The sequence below is a fragment of the Anguilla anguilla genome, chromosome 1 (genome assembly GCF_013347855.1).
Source record: "Anguilla anguilla isolate fAngAng1 chromosome 1, fAngAng1.pri, whole genome shotgun sequence".
In the NCBI taxonomy this organism is placed as follows: Eukaryota; Metazoa; Chordata; class Actinopteri; order Anguilliformes; family Anguillidae; genus Anguilla; species Anguilla anguilla.
Genome location: NC_049201.1, coordinates 72,845,448 through 72,862,594, shown reverse-complemented (window position 1 = coordinate 72,862,594; position 17,147 = coordinate 72,845,448). Strand labels below are relative to the sequence as shown.

The 17,147-nt window shown below is 52.2% G+C and overlaps 1 protein-coding gene across 1 annotated transcript in view; it reads right to left on the bottom strand.

Annotated features, from left to right (window-relative positions):
- The window catches only part of erfl3 (Ets2 repressor factor like 3), a 48,013-nt gene extending 31,089 nt beyond the window's left edge, over positions 1-16,924 (bottom strand). Inside the window, exon 1 of the mRNA XM_035395414.1 lies at positions 16,319-16,924. Within this exon, the coding sequence (XP_035251305.1) occupies positions 16,319-16,340 (22 nt within the window). The 5' untranslated portion in view covers positions 16,341-16,924. The remainder of the gene's footprint in view (positions 1-16,318) is intronic.
- Positions 16,925-17,147: the final 223 nt, after the last annotated feature.

Sequence of the window (17,147 nt, the reverse complement as noted above, 5' to 3'; positions counted from 1 at the left end):
ACCTCCTGTGCATCCAATGCTCTAACTCCTGTGCATCCCCTGCTCTAACTCCTGTGCATCCCCTGCTCTACCTCCTGTGCATCCCCTGCTCTAACTCCTGTGCATGCCCTGCTTTACCTCCTGTGCATCCCCTGCTCTATCTCCTGAGCATCCCCTGCTTTACCTCCTGTGCATCCCCTGCTTTACCTCCTGTGCATCCCCTGTTCTAACTCCTGTGCATCCCCTGCTTTACCTCCTGTGCATCCCCTGCTCTATCTCCTGAGCATCCCCTGCTTTACCTCCTGTGCATCCCCTGCTTTACCTCCTGTGCATCCCCTGCTGTAACTCCTGTGCATCCCCTGCTCTAACTCCTGTGCATCCCCTGTTCTAATTCCTGTGCATGCCCTGCTTTACCTCCTGTAAATGCCCTGCTCTAACTCCTGTACATCCCCTGCTTTACCTCCTGTGCATCCCCTGCTCTAACTCCTGTGCATCCCCTGCTCTAACTCCTGTGCATGCCCTGCTCTAACTCCTGTGCATGCCCTGTTCTAATTCCTGTGCATCCCCTGCTTTACCTCCTGTAAATGCCCTGCTCTAACTCCTGTACATCCCCTGCTTTACCTCCTGTGCACCCCCTGCTCTAACTCCTGTGCATCCCCTTCTCTAACTCCTGTGCATCCCCTGCTCTAACTCCTGTGCACCCCCTGCTCTAACTCCTGTGCATCCCCTTCTCTAACTCCTGTGCATGCCCTGCTCTAACTCCTGTGCATCCCCTGCTCTAACTCCTGTGCATCCCCTGCTCTAATCCTGTGCATGCCCTGCTTTACCTCCTGTGCATGCCCTGCTCTAACTCCTGTGCATCCCGGACAAGCCCTGCTGCCGGCCACTGGGACAGAAAGCACAAGAACAGCAAAACCAGAGCGAGGAAGCACCAGAGAAAGAGAGGGAGAAAGAGAGACGAACAGGGAGGAAAAACAGGGAGGGGTAGATGGGGGGAGAGAGGGGTGGCCCAGCTCAGTTCTGAAGCTCTTGTTGAGATGGCCCTGTGATGGAACTGGCTGATGAAATCATCACGTCAGTGCTGCGGTGTGTGTGTGTGTGTGTGTGTAAGTGTGTGTGCATGCAAGCGTGCGTGTGCGCACGCATGTGTGTGTTGCATAATCGCCGAGCGCAAGTCTCAGGCTAAAACCGGTCCGTTTAAAACAATTACAGCTCCAGCGCTTTAGCGGATTGTACAAGCAGCTTATTGCTGATGTCAGTTGTTCTCAGGGGGGGCTGGGTGGGGGGGAACAACAACAACATGAGGCAGAGCAGTTGGGAGAAGCGAGAGAGAGAGAGAGAGAGAGAGAGAGAGAGAGACGCATGACACACAGAAACACAAGGAGGACAACAATGACAGAGAGATGCCTATGAAATCTGCCACCGTCTCCGGACCCTGAATACGACTGAAAAGGTGTAAACAGATTTACCCCAAGTCGCCCGTGTGCGCAAATGCAAAATCAGTACGGATTGCCATGGGCTGCGAGTTCCCTTGCACTTCAGAGACACACAGTGCGGCTTAAGAAGACCCATGTCAGGGAGAGATCTTTATGACAGCAGGATTAAAAACTGTTTGTATGTTACGCCCCCCCAGAAAGGCTTTAGGTTTGTAGTTACGCCCGAGGCTCATATAGCTAAATGCGACCATTCACAGTACAAGTAAGCCCCGCACGGGAAAATGAAGAAAGGATTACTGTCTTCCCCATTTATCCCGCAGTGTCCTCATAGGTTATCAGAGTCAAGAGTGTCAGTGCTGCTGATTGGAGAGGACTGGGGGGGGGGGGGGGGGGGGGGAGGAGGGGGGGGGGTGGGGGGAGTCCTGTCCAGACTGCGGAGCACAGCATTCCAGGGAAGGACCAGCTTCAACCGCTCTTCCGACGACAGTCACACGGACAGCAGACTGTTTGCGATGCGCAAACACACTCAGACAGCCCCGGGGGTAACGGATCGCGCGGCGCGCTAACTTCAGCAAAAACGGTCGGGCGGAGTACCAGGAAACGGGCAGACGGCGACCGCTCGCCCGGGCCAAGCCGCAGCCCGCAGATAGACAGCGAACACTCCCCGCGAACATTAAACTTTAATCGCTGCCCTTTCCTATAAATACCTTTTCAACGATCTATGCATTATTCACCGACTGCGGAGCGGCCCGACTCTCTGAGGCTGGAGGCGCTCATGGGAAACGTAGTTCGAGCGGACGCTTCTTGTAGGCCCACGCCACACCGACTCGTCCTTCGAGCTCATGGGAAACGTAGTTCGAGCGGACGCTTCTTGTAGGCCCACGCCACACCAACTCGTCCTTCGAGCTCATGGGAAACGTAGTTCGAGTGGACGCTTCTTGTAGGCCCGCGCCACACCAACTCGTCCTTCGAGCTTTATAAAAAAAAGACGCCGCCGTGAGGTGACCGACCCGAGGGCCGCCGTTCGCGACCCGGGTCCCGCGAGATTTCAAATCAACGACTGCGGATCTCCCCCCCCGACGACAGGCGGCCGCCATCCCGCGTTTACTCGTCTGTTTATCCAGAGCCGCCAGGTCTGTACTGTACGGCTGAAAGCCGACCGGATCACAGCGCCCTGAGGAAGACACTCTGTAATGAAATGCGTAAGCACTGCTCTGCGCAATGACAAGGCTAGGCTAACAGGGCTCAACGCATTTAATTTATTTTTTATTTTTTTAACGGAGGAGCACGTGCGCTTCCGAACTGAGGAGCGCACTAACGCGTCCCAATTAGCAGAAGAGCTCCTAAATTATTTGTCCAGTGAGCACAAATTGATTTTCAGGAGCCCTGCCTAATAACTGAAATCACACAAGTAGCGTATCCTGTTCTTTTGGGAGTTGCAGGCCGTCCCACAACTGCATTTGTACCTTTCAGTGTGTGATACATGTGTGTGTGTTTGTGTGTCTACACACACACATACATACGCACACCTTTTTTTAATTTTTTTATTCTTTAATTATTTTGGAGAGATCTTGAACCAAAGAATGGCAGTGTGCATGTACACACACGTCCGCTTTAACTGGCGTTGTGGGGACAGCGGAGACTAGGGCAGTGGGCCAGGCTGACTGCCACACAAAGAAAGTGTGCTGAGTTATTTGAGTGGCTGGAATGAGTGAGAGGAGGGGGGGGGGATAATGGATGAGGGTATTGTATCCCCGCTGGGGGGGTGTGGGGGGGTGGGGGGGGGGCTGAATCAATGTTAAAAAGGTTTTGTCCCTGAAAGGCTTTCACACCCTTACACTTAACCTCACCACAGACACATGCACACGCACGCACACGCAGTGATGTCAGCACTGCAGCTATCCACGTGCGAAATAAGGGCAAGGCCAGATGTAAACGTGGGGAACTCGTGCTCAGAGAAACTGGGTGTCCTGATAAAGACGCGGTTGTGGTCCGACCCTGTTCAGTAAGACAGACCCCCCCCCACCCCGCACAGCTGAGAGAGCGACGCCGGTGCACGCCAGGACCGCCCCCCGGGGCACCCCTCCGCTCCCGGCCTCGTCGTCACCCCCTTTCACCCGGGCCGGGCCAGAATCGCTGGGCAGGTCTCAGACCGACCCGCCACGAAACAACGTGCGGTGCGCGGGTGTGGTGCGGAAGCGCAGGGCGACTCTATAACGAACCGCCCCGACACAAAGCCAGGGCCACGCTGACCTCACCTCGACTCTCCCTCACGCGGGGCCCGCTCCAGTCAGAGGCGAGCCTTTAATTACTGCACCCGCTTCCTCGCGACGTCGGAGAGGACGGCCGCGAGCGGGGCGTCGACGGGCGGCCCGAGCGGGGAAACGCTCGCGCGCGATTGGCCGCCGCGCGTCCGTCCCCCCTGAGGTCACCGCTGAGGAGCTGCGCAGTAATCCAGGGTAAGTACCGCTCACGCGCAGCCAGTCAGCAGCTTTACGTTTCCACCGCGGACGACGAGGCCCGCTTGGCGCTCGCTGCACGGCGGACAGCTTCAGCTGCTGAGGATGAGTACGGGATACAGGTTTTACCTGACCGAAGAGCACTTTGACTACAGAGTGCCTGCGTGACAAGTGTTTTGGAGGCTGAACCCACCCTGGTTTTGTGGGAAATGCTCATTGGCTGAGGTCAGGGTTGGGGGTGGGGCTGGGGGCATGTTCAGACCCAGGGTGCTGAGGGGTTGTTTTTATACACAGAGGGGGGGGGGTACTATCTTTTCCTCGACACACACCTCACACACAGCTGACGAGTCACGCACACACACTGAGCGCACACACACACACACACACACGCACACACACGCACGCACACACGCACACGCACACACACACACACACACACGCACACACACACACACACACACGCACACACAAACACGTGCAAACTCACACGCTAACTCACACGCTAACTCTCACGGGGGCCTTCCTCCTTCCTCCTGTCCTGGTCGGCCAGGAATCGCACAGAAACCGGCTCGAACAAATTGGCTCAAAGTTCAAAAGGAACACGGACGCAGCGAGAGGACAGGTCTAAACAAAGAGCCTTCAAACGTGATCTCACATTCCTGACTCAGGGAGGAGGGGGGTGGAGGGGGAGGAGTGGGGGAGGGGAGAGAGGGAAACAGGGAAAGAGAGCGAGAAAGGGAGAGAGAGAGAAAGAGAGAGAGAGAGAGAGTGCGCAAGAGAGAAAGTTTAAGGTGGCGCCAGAAGGAATTTGAATTCACGACAGACGACCACACACACGCGCGCGCGCACACACACACACACCCCCGCGGTTCCCTCTCTCTGGGTCACTAGCGGGCATGCAGGCAGTCTGGAGTGACTCCTCATCCACTCACATTGTACCGGACCTGTGACATCACCACCACCACCACCACCACCCCGCCCCCCGAAACTCACCCCTAAAACTCCCAGATAAAAATAGACCCAAAAAAATAAAAATATTCCAGCGCACTGAGCTTTATAAAGGGCCATTGAGGGGGTTACAGACGGGCCCTTCTCAAAGCGGGGGCCCCACCGGGAACCAGGCCTGCTTGTCGGGACGACCCGCGGCAGCGTTCTCTCCCCGTGTTTCTGGCCCCCTCCCCCTCAGCATTAAAAAAGAAAAAAAACTTAAAAAACGACGGGCTACGGGTCCCACAACAGCGGCGGCGCTGGCCCCCGGCGCGGGGAGCGGCGCATGAGCGGCGCTCCTCCCGTCGCCGCGGCGACCGCAGCCCAGCAGACACCGCTGGACGGCGTCTGCGGCTCGAGCGGAACCAGCGCTATATTTGCCCCGGTTCGCTCATGCCGACTGAAAAAAAAATAAATAAATAAAAATAAAAAAGACGCACGAGATCACAGATGCCAGCTCGAAAAAGACGGACGAGAAAAGGAGACGCTCAAAATAAACACACGCGAAACTCCCGTCGGCCGTTAGGCCTCCTCCTGCCAAAACAAAAACAGAAACCTCGAGAGAGAGAGAGAGAGAGAGAGAGAGAGAGAGAGAGAGAGAGAGAAAAAAACGATCCACGCGTCTCTCAGGCAAAAAGTTCTCTTTGCATATTAGGCTCTTGCTTTCAAATCGGATACAAAATAAAAACTTAATTCTGCAAAAAAACAAAAACCCCGCAACTTTTCGGTGAGATTGCACGTGCACTGCTGCGGACGTACAGCGAAGCAACAAAATCAGGTTTTTCGGGCTAATGTTGTTTTCCGGTTTCAACAAACAAAAACTAAATTGGCACGGCTTTCTGGGCCGTTTCTAGCAGGCTGGGCAGCTGCCATTTCGTTTCCGGATGACGTCGCCCATCCAGGCCCCGAACCGACGACGATTCGCAGACTGCAGACGAAATAAATCACGTCCACGTTCCAACGTTCGCTTCGACGGGGCCAAGAAACGATGGAAAAGCCAGGTCGCGTTCGCCACGAGGATTCACGCTACGCAAGCGAGGACGTCTACAGCGTCCCAGAGTTACGCCAGCGTTCTTTTTTTGGTGTGCGGCAACTCGCACGCTTCTCCGACGTCGAGTTCCCGCACGTCGCTGTGTTTCAGCGTGCGGCGACCGTTTGCGAAAGATCAACACGGCTCTGTGTTTACCAACCGCCGCTTGCCGGGGGTTTCGTGCGCCTCCCCACACCCCTGTAGAGACTGCAACTGCACGGAACGTTCCGGCGACGCGCTGGAAAGCCTCGGCTTCGCGAAAAAAACCCAAAGCGCAGCGCCACCGGAGCTCCACTGTGAAACGGCACAGCGAAAACGCGATCGCTAACGCTAACGCTAAAAAAGCCTTATTCATTTTTTTTAAATACCGATGCCAATATTTTCCTGGTTAAAATTTTGTCAACTCAAGAGTTTTGGGGAACAGCTTAACTTGCGAGAGATAAGGCCTGCGTATTAAAACCCCGTCAAGACTTTCGGCGAGTCTGCGCCGTGGCAACGGCAGGCGCTCAGAGCGGTCCCCCGCTCTTCCAGGGCAACTCCCGGATTTGCGTTTGGAGAGCAGCGGCGTCGGGCCGTTGCCAAATCGGGCCGTTACACAGCCCCCGTAAGCCAATCACGAGCTGCTAAATTTACCGAGAGAGAGAGAGAGAGAGAGAGAGAGAGAGAGAGAGAGAGAGAGAGACACAGAGAGAGAGAGAGAGGAGCTCAGCCTGCCGGCGGAACGGCTTCCTCGACCGTGGCCCGGCGCGGACCGGAGCGGAGCGAGCGCTGCCACAGAGAGGACGCTGCACACACACCCTATTAGGTTACACACCAGCGCTGAGCGGACACGGCCGCTGAAAGCCGTACACGCAGCTCCGCACGGCACCGTCTCCCGCGCTTCACCACGCCTGAAAAACTACACTACCCATCAACACCTCGCTTCCGCAACATAACACCCCCGCGTTTCACCGTATCAGATCATTACACTACTCATCAACACCCTGTTTATCCCCCGTGTGTTATGGTATCGAAAAAAACTACATTACCCACCCAACACCTTGCTGCTCCAAATAGCACACGTGCCGTGTCTGAACACTTCGGTGCCCAGCGTAGTGTGCCTCAGTCTATTGTGGGATGCGGTATTTAACCTAGACCTAAAACCCCCCATTTTACAACAAGTACTGACTGAAAGGTCAAACGGGATTGGGGTCAATTTCATTTTAATTCAGGAAATAAGCTGGAATTCAATTCATTAATAGGCAAATCCCCGCGGACATTACCAGTCCATTAAGTGAATTTCAGTTCATTTCCGGAATTGACTCAATTGAAACCCCTGCTGACCCCCCCAGTCCTGATCTGCAGTCACAGAAGCTGTGAGTGGAGGCCTTGCGCCATCCTGGAGGAGGGGGGGAGGGGAGGAGCGGACGGAGCACCTGGCGGGTGCGCAGGAACATTCCGGGCTCCGAGGCCGAGGTGGCGGGTGCGAGCGCCTGTCCCGCGCGCTCTCTGCAGTCCGGGACGAGCGCCGGAGGAGCGTCTGCTGCCCTGAGCGGCACGGTCCGCCCGAAACCACAGACGGGACATAAACCAGAGACCCAAAGCACAATGTGGACAAGCCCTCTCCCTCTCCCTCACACACACACACACACACACTCGCAATCACACACTATCACCCAATCCACATATGGCACAACCAGCACCCTACTGTTATAAAATATTTGTTATTAAAACGACAAAAGTTCAAAGTGTGTCCCCTGCATGCAAGTATGCACAAGCCCCTCCTTCTCCCCATAATTATCCACTTATTCCACTCGGCTTCAACAAGCCCCACCCCCAGCCCGGCCCCCACCAACTCCACCGGTCCACCTTAAGAAAGGAGTCTGACACAAAGTTCCACTCTGCCCCGGGACACAGAGGAGAAACAGAGAGGAGGCTGAAAGTGTGAACGAGCAAATGGAGGGACGGAGAGAGAGAAGGAGGGAAGGCCAGCTCAGTGGGGTACGGGGAGGAGGAGTGGAGGGGTGGAGGAAGCACGGGGGTAAAGTTTTCCCAAGAAACAAACCCCCTGTGTGTGTCTGACTGGCGCTCCCCTCTCCCGCCCCCCTCCCTCCCTCCCTCCCTCCCGCTCATTACGAACAGAGCGTGTGCCTACTCCCGTCTGTGGGAGCTGCAGTTTTCACACCTACAGAGGGGGGGGGGCGAGGGGCTTGAGTAAGCCGCATAGTGGGAGTTCCGGGGGGGGCCGAGACCACACCGAGTCCACAGCTCTGCGGGCGCGGAGGCAGTGGGCGCCACTCACAGCTAGGGGGCGCCCTGCCCCCTCCTCCAAGGTTCAATCCAGCCTTCAAATAAACAAAAACTCGTTTTTTTTTTTACACTATCCAACTAAAAAAATAAAAATAAAGTAATGTGGCTGGGTGTCGAGAGCAGCGTTTTCGCTGAGAGGAGCGACAGGCCGTCTGAACGGATGCTACGCCGCGGCGGCGCGCTCGGGGTCGCGACCCCTGCCTTCTCGGGAGAATTCCGACGCCATAACCGGATCCCGGGACATCTTCCCACCCGCCATCTGATGCGCGGGGAGCGCCGCCGCCGGCCGTGGGAGGCGCGAGACGCGGGCGAGACCGGGGCGGGGCGGCGGAGCCGGAGCAGGAGAGTCAGCGCAGGTCACCCTCACCTCCCCGCCGCAGACCCACGCGACCTCAGCTCTGAGGCTGCGGCGATGGCGGCCCCGTCTCCCTGCCTAACGCTTCTGCTTTCTGTCACTGCGCTGTGAATCAGCTCCGCTACAGCCTTTTGAAGAGCAGAGTCATCTGGAATGTTTCTTAAAAATCCCAAACCCGTGTTCTAGAACTCCACTGCTTTCAGTTACCAGCAGTGACTGTGACATCACCATCAGAATGTTCAGTTGAGAACATTCTGATCACGCATTTGTGATCTTACACCTTAAAGGGCTGAACCTTTATCCAGAGGGAGTTACAGTAAGGCCATATAGCTAATGTGGGCAAGAGACAACACATGACAATCAATACAAGCAGGACCGCCCTCCAGACCTAGCTGACACCAGCGACCGTAGTGGTATCAGGATTCAAAAATGCACATTTTAAAAATGAGGTATGATTTCACTGGGGTCTATCAGGGAGGACAGGCTGGGCCTGGCGGTGGGGGCGAGGGGGGGGGGGGTTTAAACTCCTGGAGAACAGCATGGGAAACACAGCCACGCACAAACTCTCCGTCTTCGCTTCCATTTTCCTCCGGGCGCCCAGCGAGGGCCCCGCAGAGCCCCGGCAGCCCCAGCCGGGGGGGGGGGGGGGGGGGGGCGGCCGCGGGCTCGCTGACGACATCCACACACCCCCGGCCCTGGCAGCCCCCCTCCCGCCCGCCGCTGTTTACAATAGCCACTTCACTACGGGGAGAGGAAAGCCACAATCGTTTCATTATCGCTGACACAATGGCGCGACGCAAGCGCTCCCGGTCGCTAACGCTAACGCTACGCCGAGCCGGCCGGCGACGTGGGCCCGTTAGCGTTAGCCCGGCGCAACGCTATCCCGATTTAGCTCGGGAGGGCGAGCGGGCCGACGCGACGAAAGCGAAGCCGTCCGGAGGCCCCCCGGGGATAAAACCTTAGCCCGCTCCTCGAAAGAGCGACTGCTCCCGCGTCCGCCCCCCGCCCCCGCCCCCGCCCCGCTCCAAAACGGCCCTAATCCCACCAGCGCTCCCCCTCGTCAAGAGTCATAATTAGGGCCGGGGCCGCTACGTACGCGTAGCTTGTCTCTGGAATGCGGCGCAGACGGCCGCCATTATGGAGCTCAGCTGGAATGTGGGAGGTCTGATTTCTCCAATAAAACGCAGTTGTGTGTGTGTGTGTGTGTGTGTGTGTGTGTGTGTGTGTGTGTGTGCCTGCCTGTGTGCGTGTGCGTGCGTGCGTGTGCGTGTGTGTGTGTGTGTGTGTGTGTGTGAGTGTGTGTGTGTGTGTGTGTGTGTGTGTGTGTGTGTGTGTGTGTGTGTCTGTGTGTGTGTGTGTGTGTGTGTGTGTGTGTGTGTGTGTGTGTGAGTGTGTGTGCGTGTGTGCGCGTGTGTGCGTGTGTGTGTGTGTGTGTGTGTGTGTGTGTATTCTGAGCATACATGTTCTGTACTGGTAAAACAATCGCCCGTTTACACAAATTTTGAACACACTGTCAACAACTAACAGGAAGGGAACGTTTGAATGGATGTCCGTCTACGAGACCACAAATAGACCCGCGCGGAACAGTAATCGGATGTTCGTTAATTAACGAACAAAATTAACCGATTTGTATTCTCCCTCGTTGATATTCATGAGGTAACAGCCAAAAAGCACTGCAGAAACCAGCAGGGTTCATTGATAATATTCACGTTCGTGGCTGTGCATGCGAGTAAAACACAGATCGCTTTGCAGGGAGTCATTATTTACACACAACTGGAGTTTGGTGTAGCCCTTGGGGAAGAGGGCGAGGGGGGGGGGATGGGTATTGATTATTCAGGGCGATAGATCAAACAGGCTGGAATGAAATGCACAGGCCTAATTTCCACAGCATCATCGGGCTATGAGCAGCGGACGGTAATAAACACAAAGCACTAAACTTGCACCCGACACGACCTTCATGTACGGCGAGGGATGCTGGGTGAAATTAATTTGCTCAGAGAAACATCTGGCTGAGACTTTGGCAACATCTAGGCTACTGCCTCCGACCGCCCGCCCAGCTAAAGTCCAATAGCAGCGGCGGGTCTATGCAGCGTTAGTAGGACAGACAAACACAAAGTTGGCCAATCACAACAGAGCACAGCGTTTCAGGGCCAGGAGTTATCCACGACGATGTCAAATGGCAGCGCGGGTCGCTTGGCTTACGCGGACACTTTAAAGATTACTGAAGAAATGAAAAGTCAAGAGCTCTGGGCTGAGCAGCTGCTTGCAGCCGAAAGAAGCAACATCCACGTCCTTATCTAACGTGGAAGTCATCGATGAATCAGTACATTTGGCCTGGCCCTTTCTTCCTGAAAACACACCAGCAGCTCTCATAAAACCCTGCAAACCTTATGGCTGCTTAAGAGGTGGCGTGCCAGGTCATAGAGGCTCCTTAATTGATCTTTGAAGCAACGTCCTGGGTGACATTTCTGCCAAGACGTTTTCCAGGAATGAGCGGCACACGGAAAGCACAGAGTAATAGGGAAACAAAACCACAAAAAACAACACCACTCGCTTTATAATAATTAACACTGGAACTGTGATACGGGCTATAAAACCACAATTAGGGGGAGAAAGGAATACGTTTGTGGAAGTCTGCACTGTTGTAAAAGCTCAGCAGATAAGATAATCTTATCTAGTCTATGACAAATCCAGCTGACCAGGGAAAAGAAAGAGAGGAGAACTTTCTCTTTCTTTTCAGCAAGCCTAAACAGTCAATACACCTCACCTTATGTCAGACCATCCACCAACACCCCTCAAAAAAGAAACACACAAAATATACACACACACACACACACACACAACCTCAGCATTTTTCACAGGCACCGCGCAGGGAATGCAAAGTGAGGTCTGAATGACCCTGGAAGCACGTCCCCAGGAAGCCACACAGCAAATGGCTTCCCACCTCAAGACCACACCGGAGCGGCGCTTGCACTGAAACCCCACGGCCCCATCAGCCGTATCGACGGCCCAGCCGCACATTATCAGCCCAACGCAATCCCACAAAAGCCCGCACACCCAGGGACCTCCGCCGACAGCGAGCAGCGCCGATCTCATCATCGACACCCCCTGAACCTCCGCCAGGCCCGCCACACACGCAGCCGCGAACTGATAAGAGCAATCAAAGCGCCTGTTATCGGCGCTCGCTCAGAAGCCTACGGCTCCTACAGCTAGCGCCCGGCGCGCTAACGCTAAGCGCTAGCCTAAGCGCTTAACTCCGCGTGGGTGTCCGAGGAAACTTTCGGCCGATGAGTCAGCGCCGCCGAGGCCGCCTCACACCCCCCCGCGCCGGCGGCTGGACCGCGGTTTTCCCCGCGCACGGTGCAGACCAAACGAGCGCCCCGAGAACAGACCGCGCCCCGGAACGTTCTTTTTTCCGTCCGCCGCGAACCGGGAGCAGGGAAAACCGGGAAAGCGGAGCGAAATGAAAACGGGGACGGGTAAGAGGATGAGCGCTCAATTTCGGCGATTAAAGAGCGGAATGAGATCAGGTCCCCATCAGGTAATCCATTTCAAATCTCCCAGGCACATGCGTACTACGTGAGAGAAGGAAAAAAATTTTTTAAAAAACCTTGGACAGAATACACAGGGGCCTGAAATCTGCCCAAAAGTAGCCCTGTACGCAGAGACGGAAGCCAAAGCGTAACACACTCCGCTATAAAAGTGCTCCTTTAGAGAAGGGACCGTATGCGGACTCGGGAGAAAGGGCGGCTTGTGTGGAGCAGGGGTCAGGCCTCTGGGGGAGTGCCCGCACGGGGTCAAGGGTTCAAATCACAGACAGGACTCTGATGAGAACCAGAACCCGTCTATTACGGAGTGACCCCCCTGTGTCACTTAAAAGTCCTTGTGCTGTCAGAAACGCAAGCTTAAGATTTTCTGTGCTCATTGCACAACCTTTGGATTTTCCCTTTTTTTTTTTAATGTGAAGTTCAGAAAAGTACTTAAAGCACGACTGCTTCTGGCCTGAAGGTCGTTGGATGAATAGGAGGTGATGGACAAAAAGGACGATTCTCTTAATTTCTCAGAGGCTTTGATGTTTGATACCAACTTGCAAACGACTGAGGGTACCGGTGCCAATGTTACATTAATAAGGAGTTGCGCCAATGATAGAAGTCCTAGATCTGCCAGCGATCAAGTCTTTCAAAACTGAAAAACTGCCCGTCGTTTTACGATAAATTAAAAAAGTAAACGACAACCTCGACAGGTCTAGTACCGAACTAAGCCAACTGTTCACACTCAGCGAAACACTAAAAGGGCTTTGAAGAGGCAATTACGGCGGAACCTGAAGATTCAGACGAGCGCTGGTATGAATGGAATGAGGCGAGAGGAGTTTACAGCGCAGACAAACGGCACGCCTCGCGGACGCAGACGCAGACGCTGGAGCGCAGACGCGCGCACCGGAACCCGCGTCGGATCAGACTCGCCCCCGGCTCAGGACCTCGCCCCAAACCCAACGCCGGCGTCTCTGACCACCGCACGCACGGTCACGGGGGAAGACTAACGAGACTTTGGCGCATCCAAGGAAACATAAATACAAAACCTGCGAACGTCTCACCCCCCCCCCCCCCCAGCCATTAACGATCTCCAGTTGTCCCCAAGCCTGGTGGGCTTTATCGCCTGCTCTGTCGAAACGGCCGCGTAAAAATCGTCAAAAGGCGACCTGCGGCTTGCCGTAACCTGAATACACAATTCTCAAGGGCTGTTCAATCCCTTGTCCTCCCTACAAGGGGGGGGGGGGTCTCTCCACTTAAGGCAAAGGATCACAAGACCCATTTATCCAATTCACACACCTGTGCTGCAAGCAAAAACAACCAAATAACATAATTCATTTAAGCGATAAAACTTCATTTAGACCAAGCACACCATCCCAATTTCTGTCAGGTACACTGACGTGGATGGTATAGTTCTCAGAATTGATGTGCACAACATGCTCATACACACTAGTGTAAATTAAACCTGACACAACATGAACATTTTCTGTTCACACCACTTTGTGAACGCAACTTAAATTGTCGTGCAGCCTGTTTAGGATGGGTTACCTTATCCTCACAAGAAAAACTGTCTGAAAATGCAACAGCAGCAGCAAGAGATTTTTAAATATTCCTTTGTCCATCCTGGAACTGTCACAAGTTCCGCAATGCACAAAAAGAACATTTTCTCCCTCATGGTCAGTAAAAAGTCCCATGAACAAGAAAAAAAAACCGAATTATAGACAATTAAATAAAACCACAAACATGCCTACAAAAGTGTATGCCCATTTCATATGTCCAAGATGGGCTAATCAGGTATCTGAAAACATAAATAAAACGTGTGTGACCACATGATACTATATTTCATATATCACACTAATATTTAACACATTGTGTTTTAGCCATAGGCTACTTTGTCAAACTCCAACAATTTATATTACAGGTTAAAAATTTAATGTTTTTGCAAATGATTTCCCAAAGACCAAGGGCATTCAACTCAGACACTGAAACTCTAGTCTGCCTGGGCAGATGCAGCATTTTAAAAAAAAAAAAGGTTTGGATTATTAATAAAGGGACCAATTCATTAACGTTAATACACGAGTAAAATCATTTTAAACCAACACATTCACAAATAAAACTTGATATGCCAAAAGCAGATTCCCCGATTGCTATACTAATGTTGTTTTGTTCATAACTTCGTGACATAGAATGATAGTAATTTTCATGGAACTGAAAATATAGGAGCAGTTTCTGCTTGTTTTACTACTATGTACAGATATTCAAACCTACGGTGCAAAATAAGCGCATAATTTTATTACCAGAAAGAAAGAAAAAAAAAACTTGTTCGAGACAGTAACCTGAAACGAGTTGTATGTGGAAGTGGGTCATAGCGAAGGGTGGAAATACCATTGGAACATTCAGCTAACTGGCTAGCCTAGCTAACGTTTTTGTTTCCAGAGAACGCCAAGGCCTTATTTGCATACAAAACTGTGGGAATAGGGATTTGCAAGATCATTCTTCAAAGTAGTCAAATCGATGGTTAGACGTATTATGGCAAGAGAAGGCAATGGTAAATGTCTAAACCAGCAGCATTTGCACTGCAGTCACAGTAGCCACTTCCCTCTATTGAAACTCCCAGGCTAAAAACTCGCGAAGCCACACTCGAAGCGTTTGCGCTGGCCAGCTTTTAACAAAGTTATTCAGAAATGTCAATGTGCTAGATAACTCCACACTAATATTTCACGGAAACTTTTGTTATACGAGCTGGTATCCGGTTATAAGTGAAGGTTGGAGCTGTGGGGGAAGGTGTGAGAGAGGGGGAAAAGTGAAAGGAGAAAAAAAAACTGAAGCGTTATCGTTCGCCAGCTAAAATGAAAAAGAATGGAGTGAGACAAATCCCAACATGGATTCCGAAACACTCCACGAGTAGGCCGAATGCACAAATAACTAGCAAGCTGGCGAAAACTTCCGGAAAACCAAAGAAACTTATAAACAAACCGCTGCTTCGAGTCGGTCAAACTTCAGGCGTCAGCTATTTCTTCCACCAATACTGACACTGATATTTAGTTTTAATAAATATCGAAATACTGACGAATTAGACTATTTCACACGGTCGATGTGCAGTTAAAAACAAAAGCTAAAATAGATACAAACAAGTTGATATAGAAGCAAAATAACTTGAACTACGACCGAATATACTTTTAAGTAGAATTATTTTTTTTAGAATAAAAATTAGCAGTTTCCGCATGCTTGAAAACGAACGCTTCCATTTTGTATAGTCTAAGTAGCTAGCTGGGTAAGTTAGCCAGCTAACGTTACACATGGAGACAGACATGTTCACGGCTCTTAGCGCATTAGGGGTAACTAAGCCGACATATCTAGTTTGATATTTTCTTGTTACATTCATTATCCAACTCGCTACTATCGGAATACATAACACCTCGGCTGAGTTTCACGGCACAGTTTAAATAAAAGTGTATATTAGTAGACTGCAAGCTGCATTCAACAGGTCAACAGTGAATATGGAACGACTAGGCTAATTTATTTACACGCCGTTTGCTGGCTGCAGTGGCTGGCTAATGAAAATAAAATGCAGCAAGTTTGGTAGTTACATGTTATATAACAATAAAAACAACACGCTTCCTCAGTCAACTAAAACTTTGAAATGAAACAAAATAAAAATGACATCTTTGTCTCAGCAAACATGACTTGGAAGCAATGTGCCCAAACAGACACTTCCGCAAAATTGTACACACGCGTGTGAAATCTGTTATTCACGATCTCAGCTAGCCCAAGTTAGCAAACAGATTTATCACTCACCATTCATTTGTTAGTATTATGTTCATACCACTATTAGCCATCAAGTCTGGTTCCAGCCAGCCAGACGGCTACCACTTTCCATCAACATTTACCACGATAAGTTATAGCAGTCTAGTTAGGGGGCAACTACATAACAAGCTAAAAATATCTTGCAAATCTAGTCATAACTTTTCATAAACGACCCAATTCTTACGGAGTTCCCCGCGGGCAATAACATTAACAAGACAAACGGAACTAGCTAACGTTCATGTTAAGCAAGGCACACTTGGAAAGTATCCGATCAACTGCAGGTAGAGTCGATATTAGCTAGCTAACGTTAGCTGATGCAGAACTTTAAAATAAAGAGCATTGGTTACACAACCCTTTTTACAACCGTGATTAAAATTACAGTATGCGGCTAAGTCGATCGCTTAGGATAAGCGAACATCAGCTAACTTACAAAAAATGCCACTTACCCGTGTCTGCCGGGGTTTTCATGGTGAATACAGATAGCTAAATAGCTGGATAAATTAGTTGAGTCACTTGTCCAGAGGTAGACGTCGGCCTCCCTCACAATCCGCTTTTTCTCTTCTCCGTTGAGTGCAAGTTAGCTGGCTAGCAAGCCCGTAAACTTTTTGTCAGTCACTGTTGCGCTCTCTCGCTCCGTTTCAGTCGCCCCCCTCCTCTTTCTATCCTTTCCCAGACCCCCTCCTCCTCCCGCTCCTCAGAGTTTGTATCGTGTTTGGTGTAGTTTCCCCAGATCGTGGAGGCGATGTGGCCCCGGGGCAGTGTCACTCAGTCCAGCCCGAGTTCTGGGAAGGGACGAGTGCGGGCCAGCGGTCCCGATCCGACAGACGAACTGATTCACTCTTGATGTTTATTTTGTTGTTTTGACAGTCTTACGTTTCCTTCTGTCGCTTATTCCCTCTCTTCCACATCTCTCCCGTAGCCAAACATCGTGTCGCCTAACACTCACCAGTCGATAGTGTGAGTGCGGTTCTCTCTTTACTGACTTTCTTCTTCCTCCACTCACTCTGTAGCAACTCTCCTCCCCCCGTCTCTCTCTCTCTCTCTCTCTCTCTCTGGGTGTCGTGTTTCTCTCTCTACTGCACGGGGCCGCCCACACGGAAGGGGGGGGGGGGGGTCACGCCCACTCGCCACGAGCCGGGCTGGCGTCACTGCAGCACGCGGCATCGCCATGGAGACCACCATTGCCACTACCGTGATTACGTTATATTCGCGTCCTACGCACGCCGCCGACGTTCAGAAAAATGAGAGGCACGGAGACATCACCACGTCCGTTTA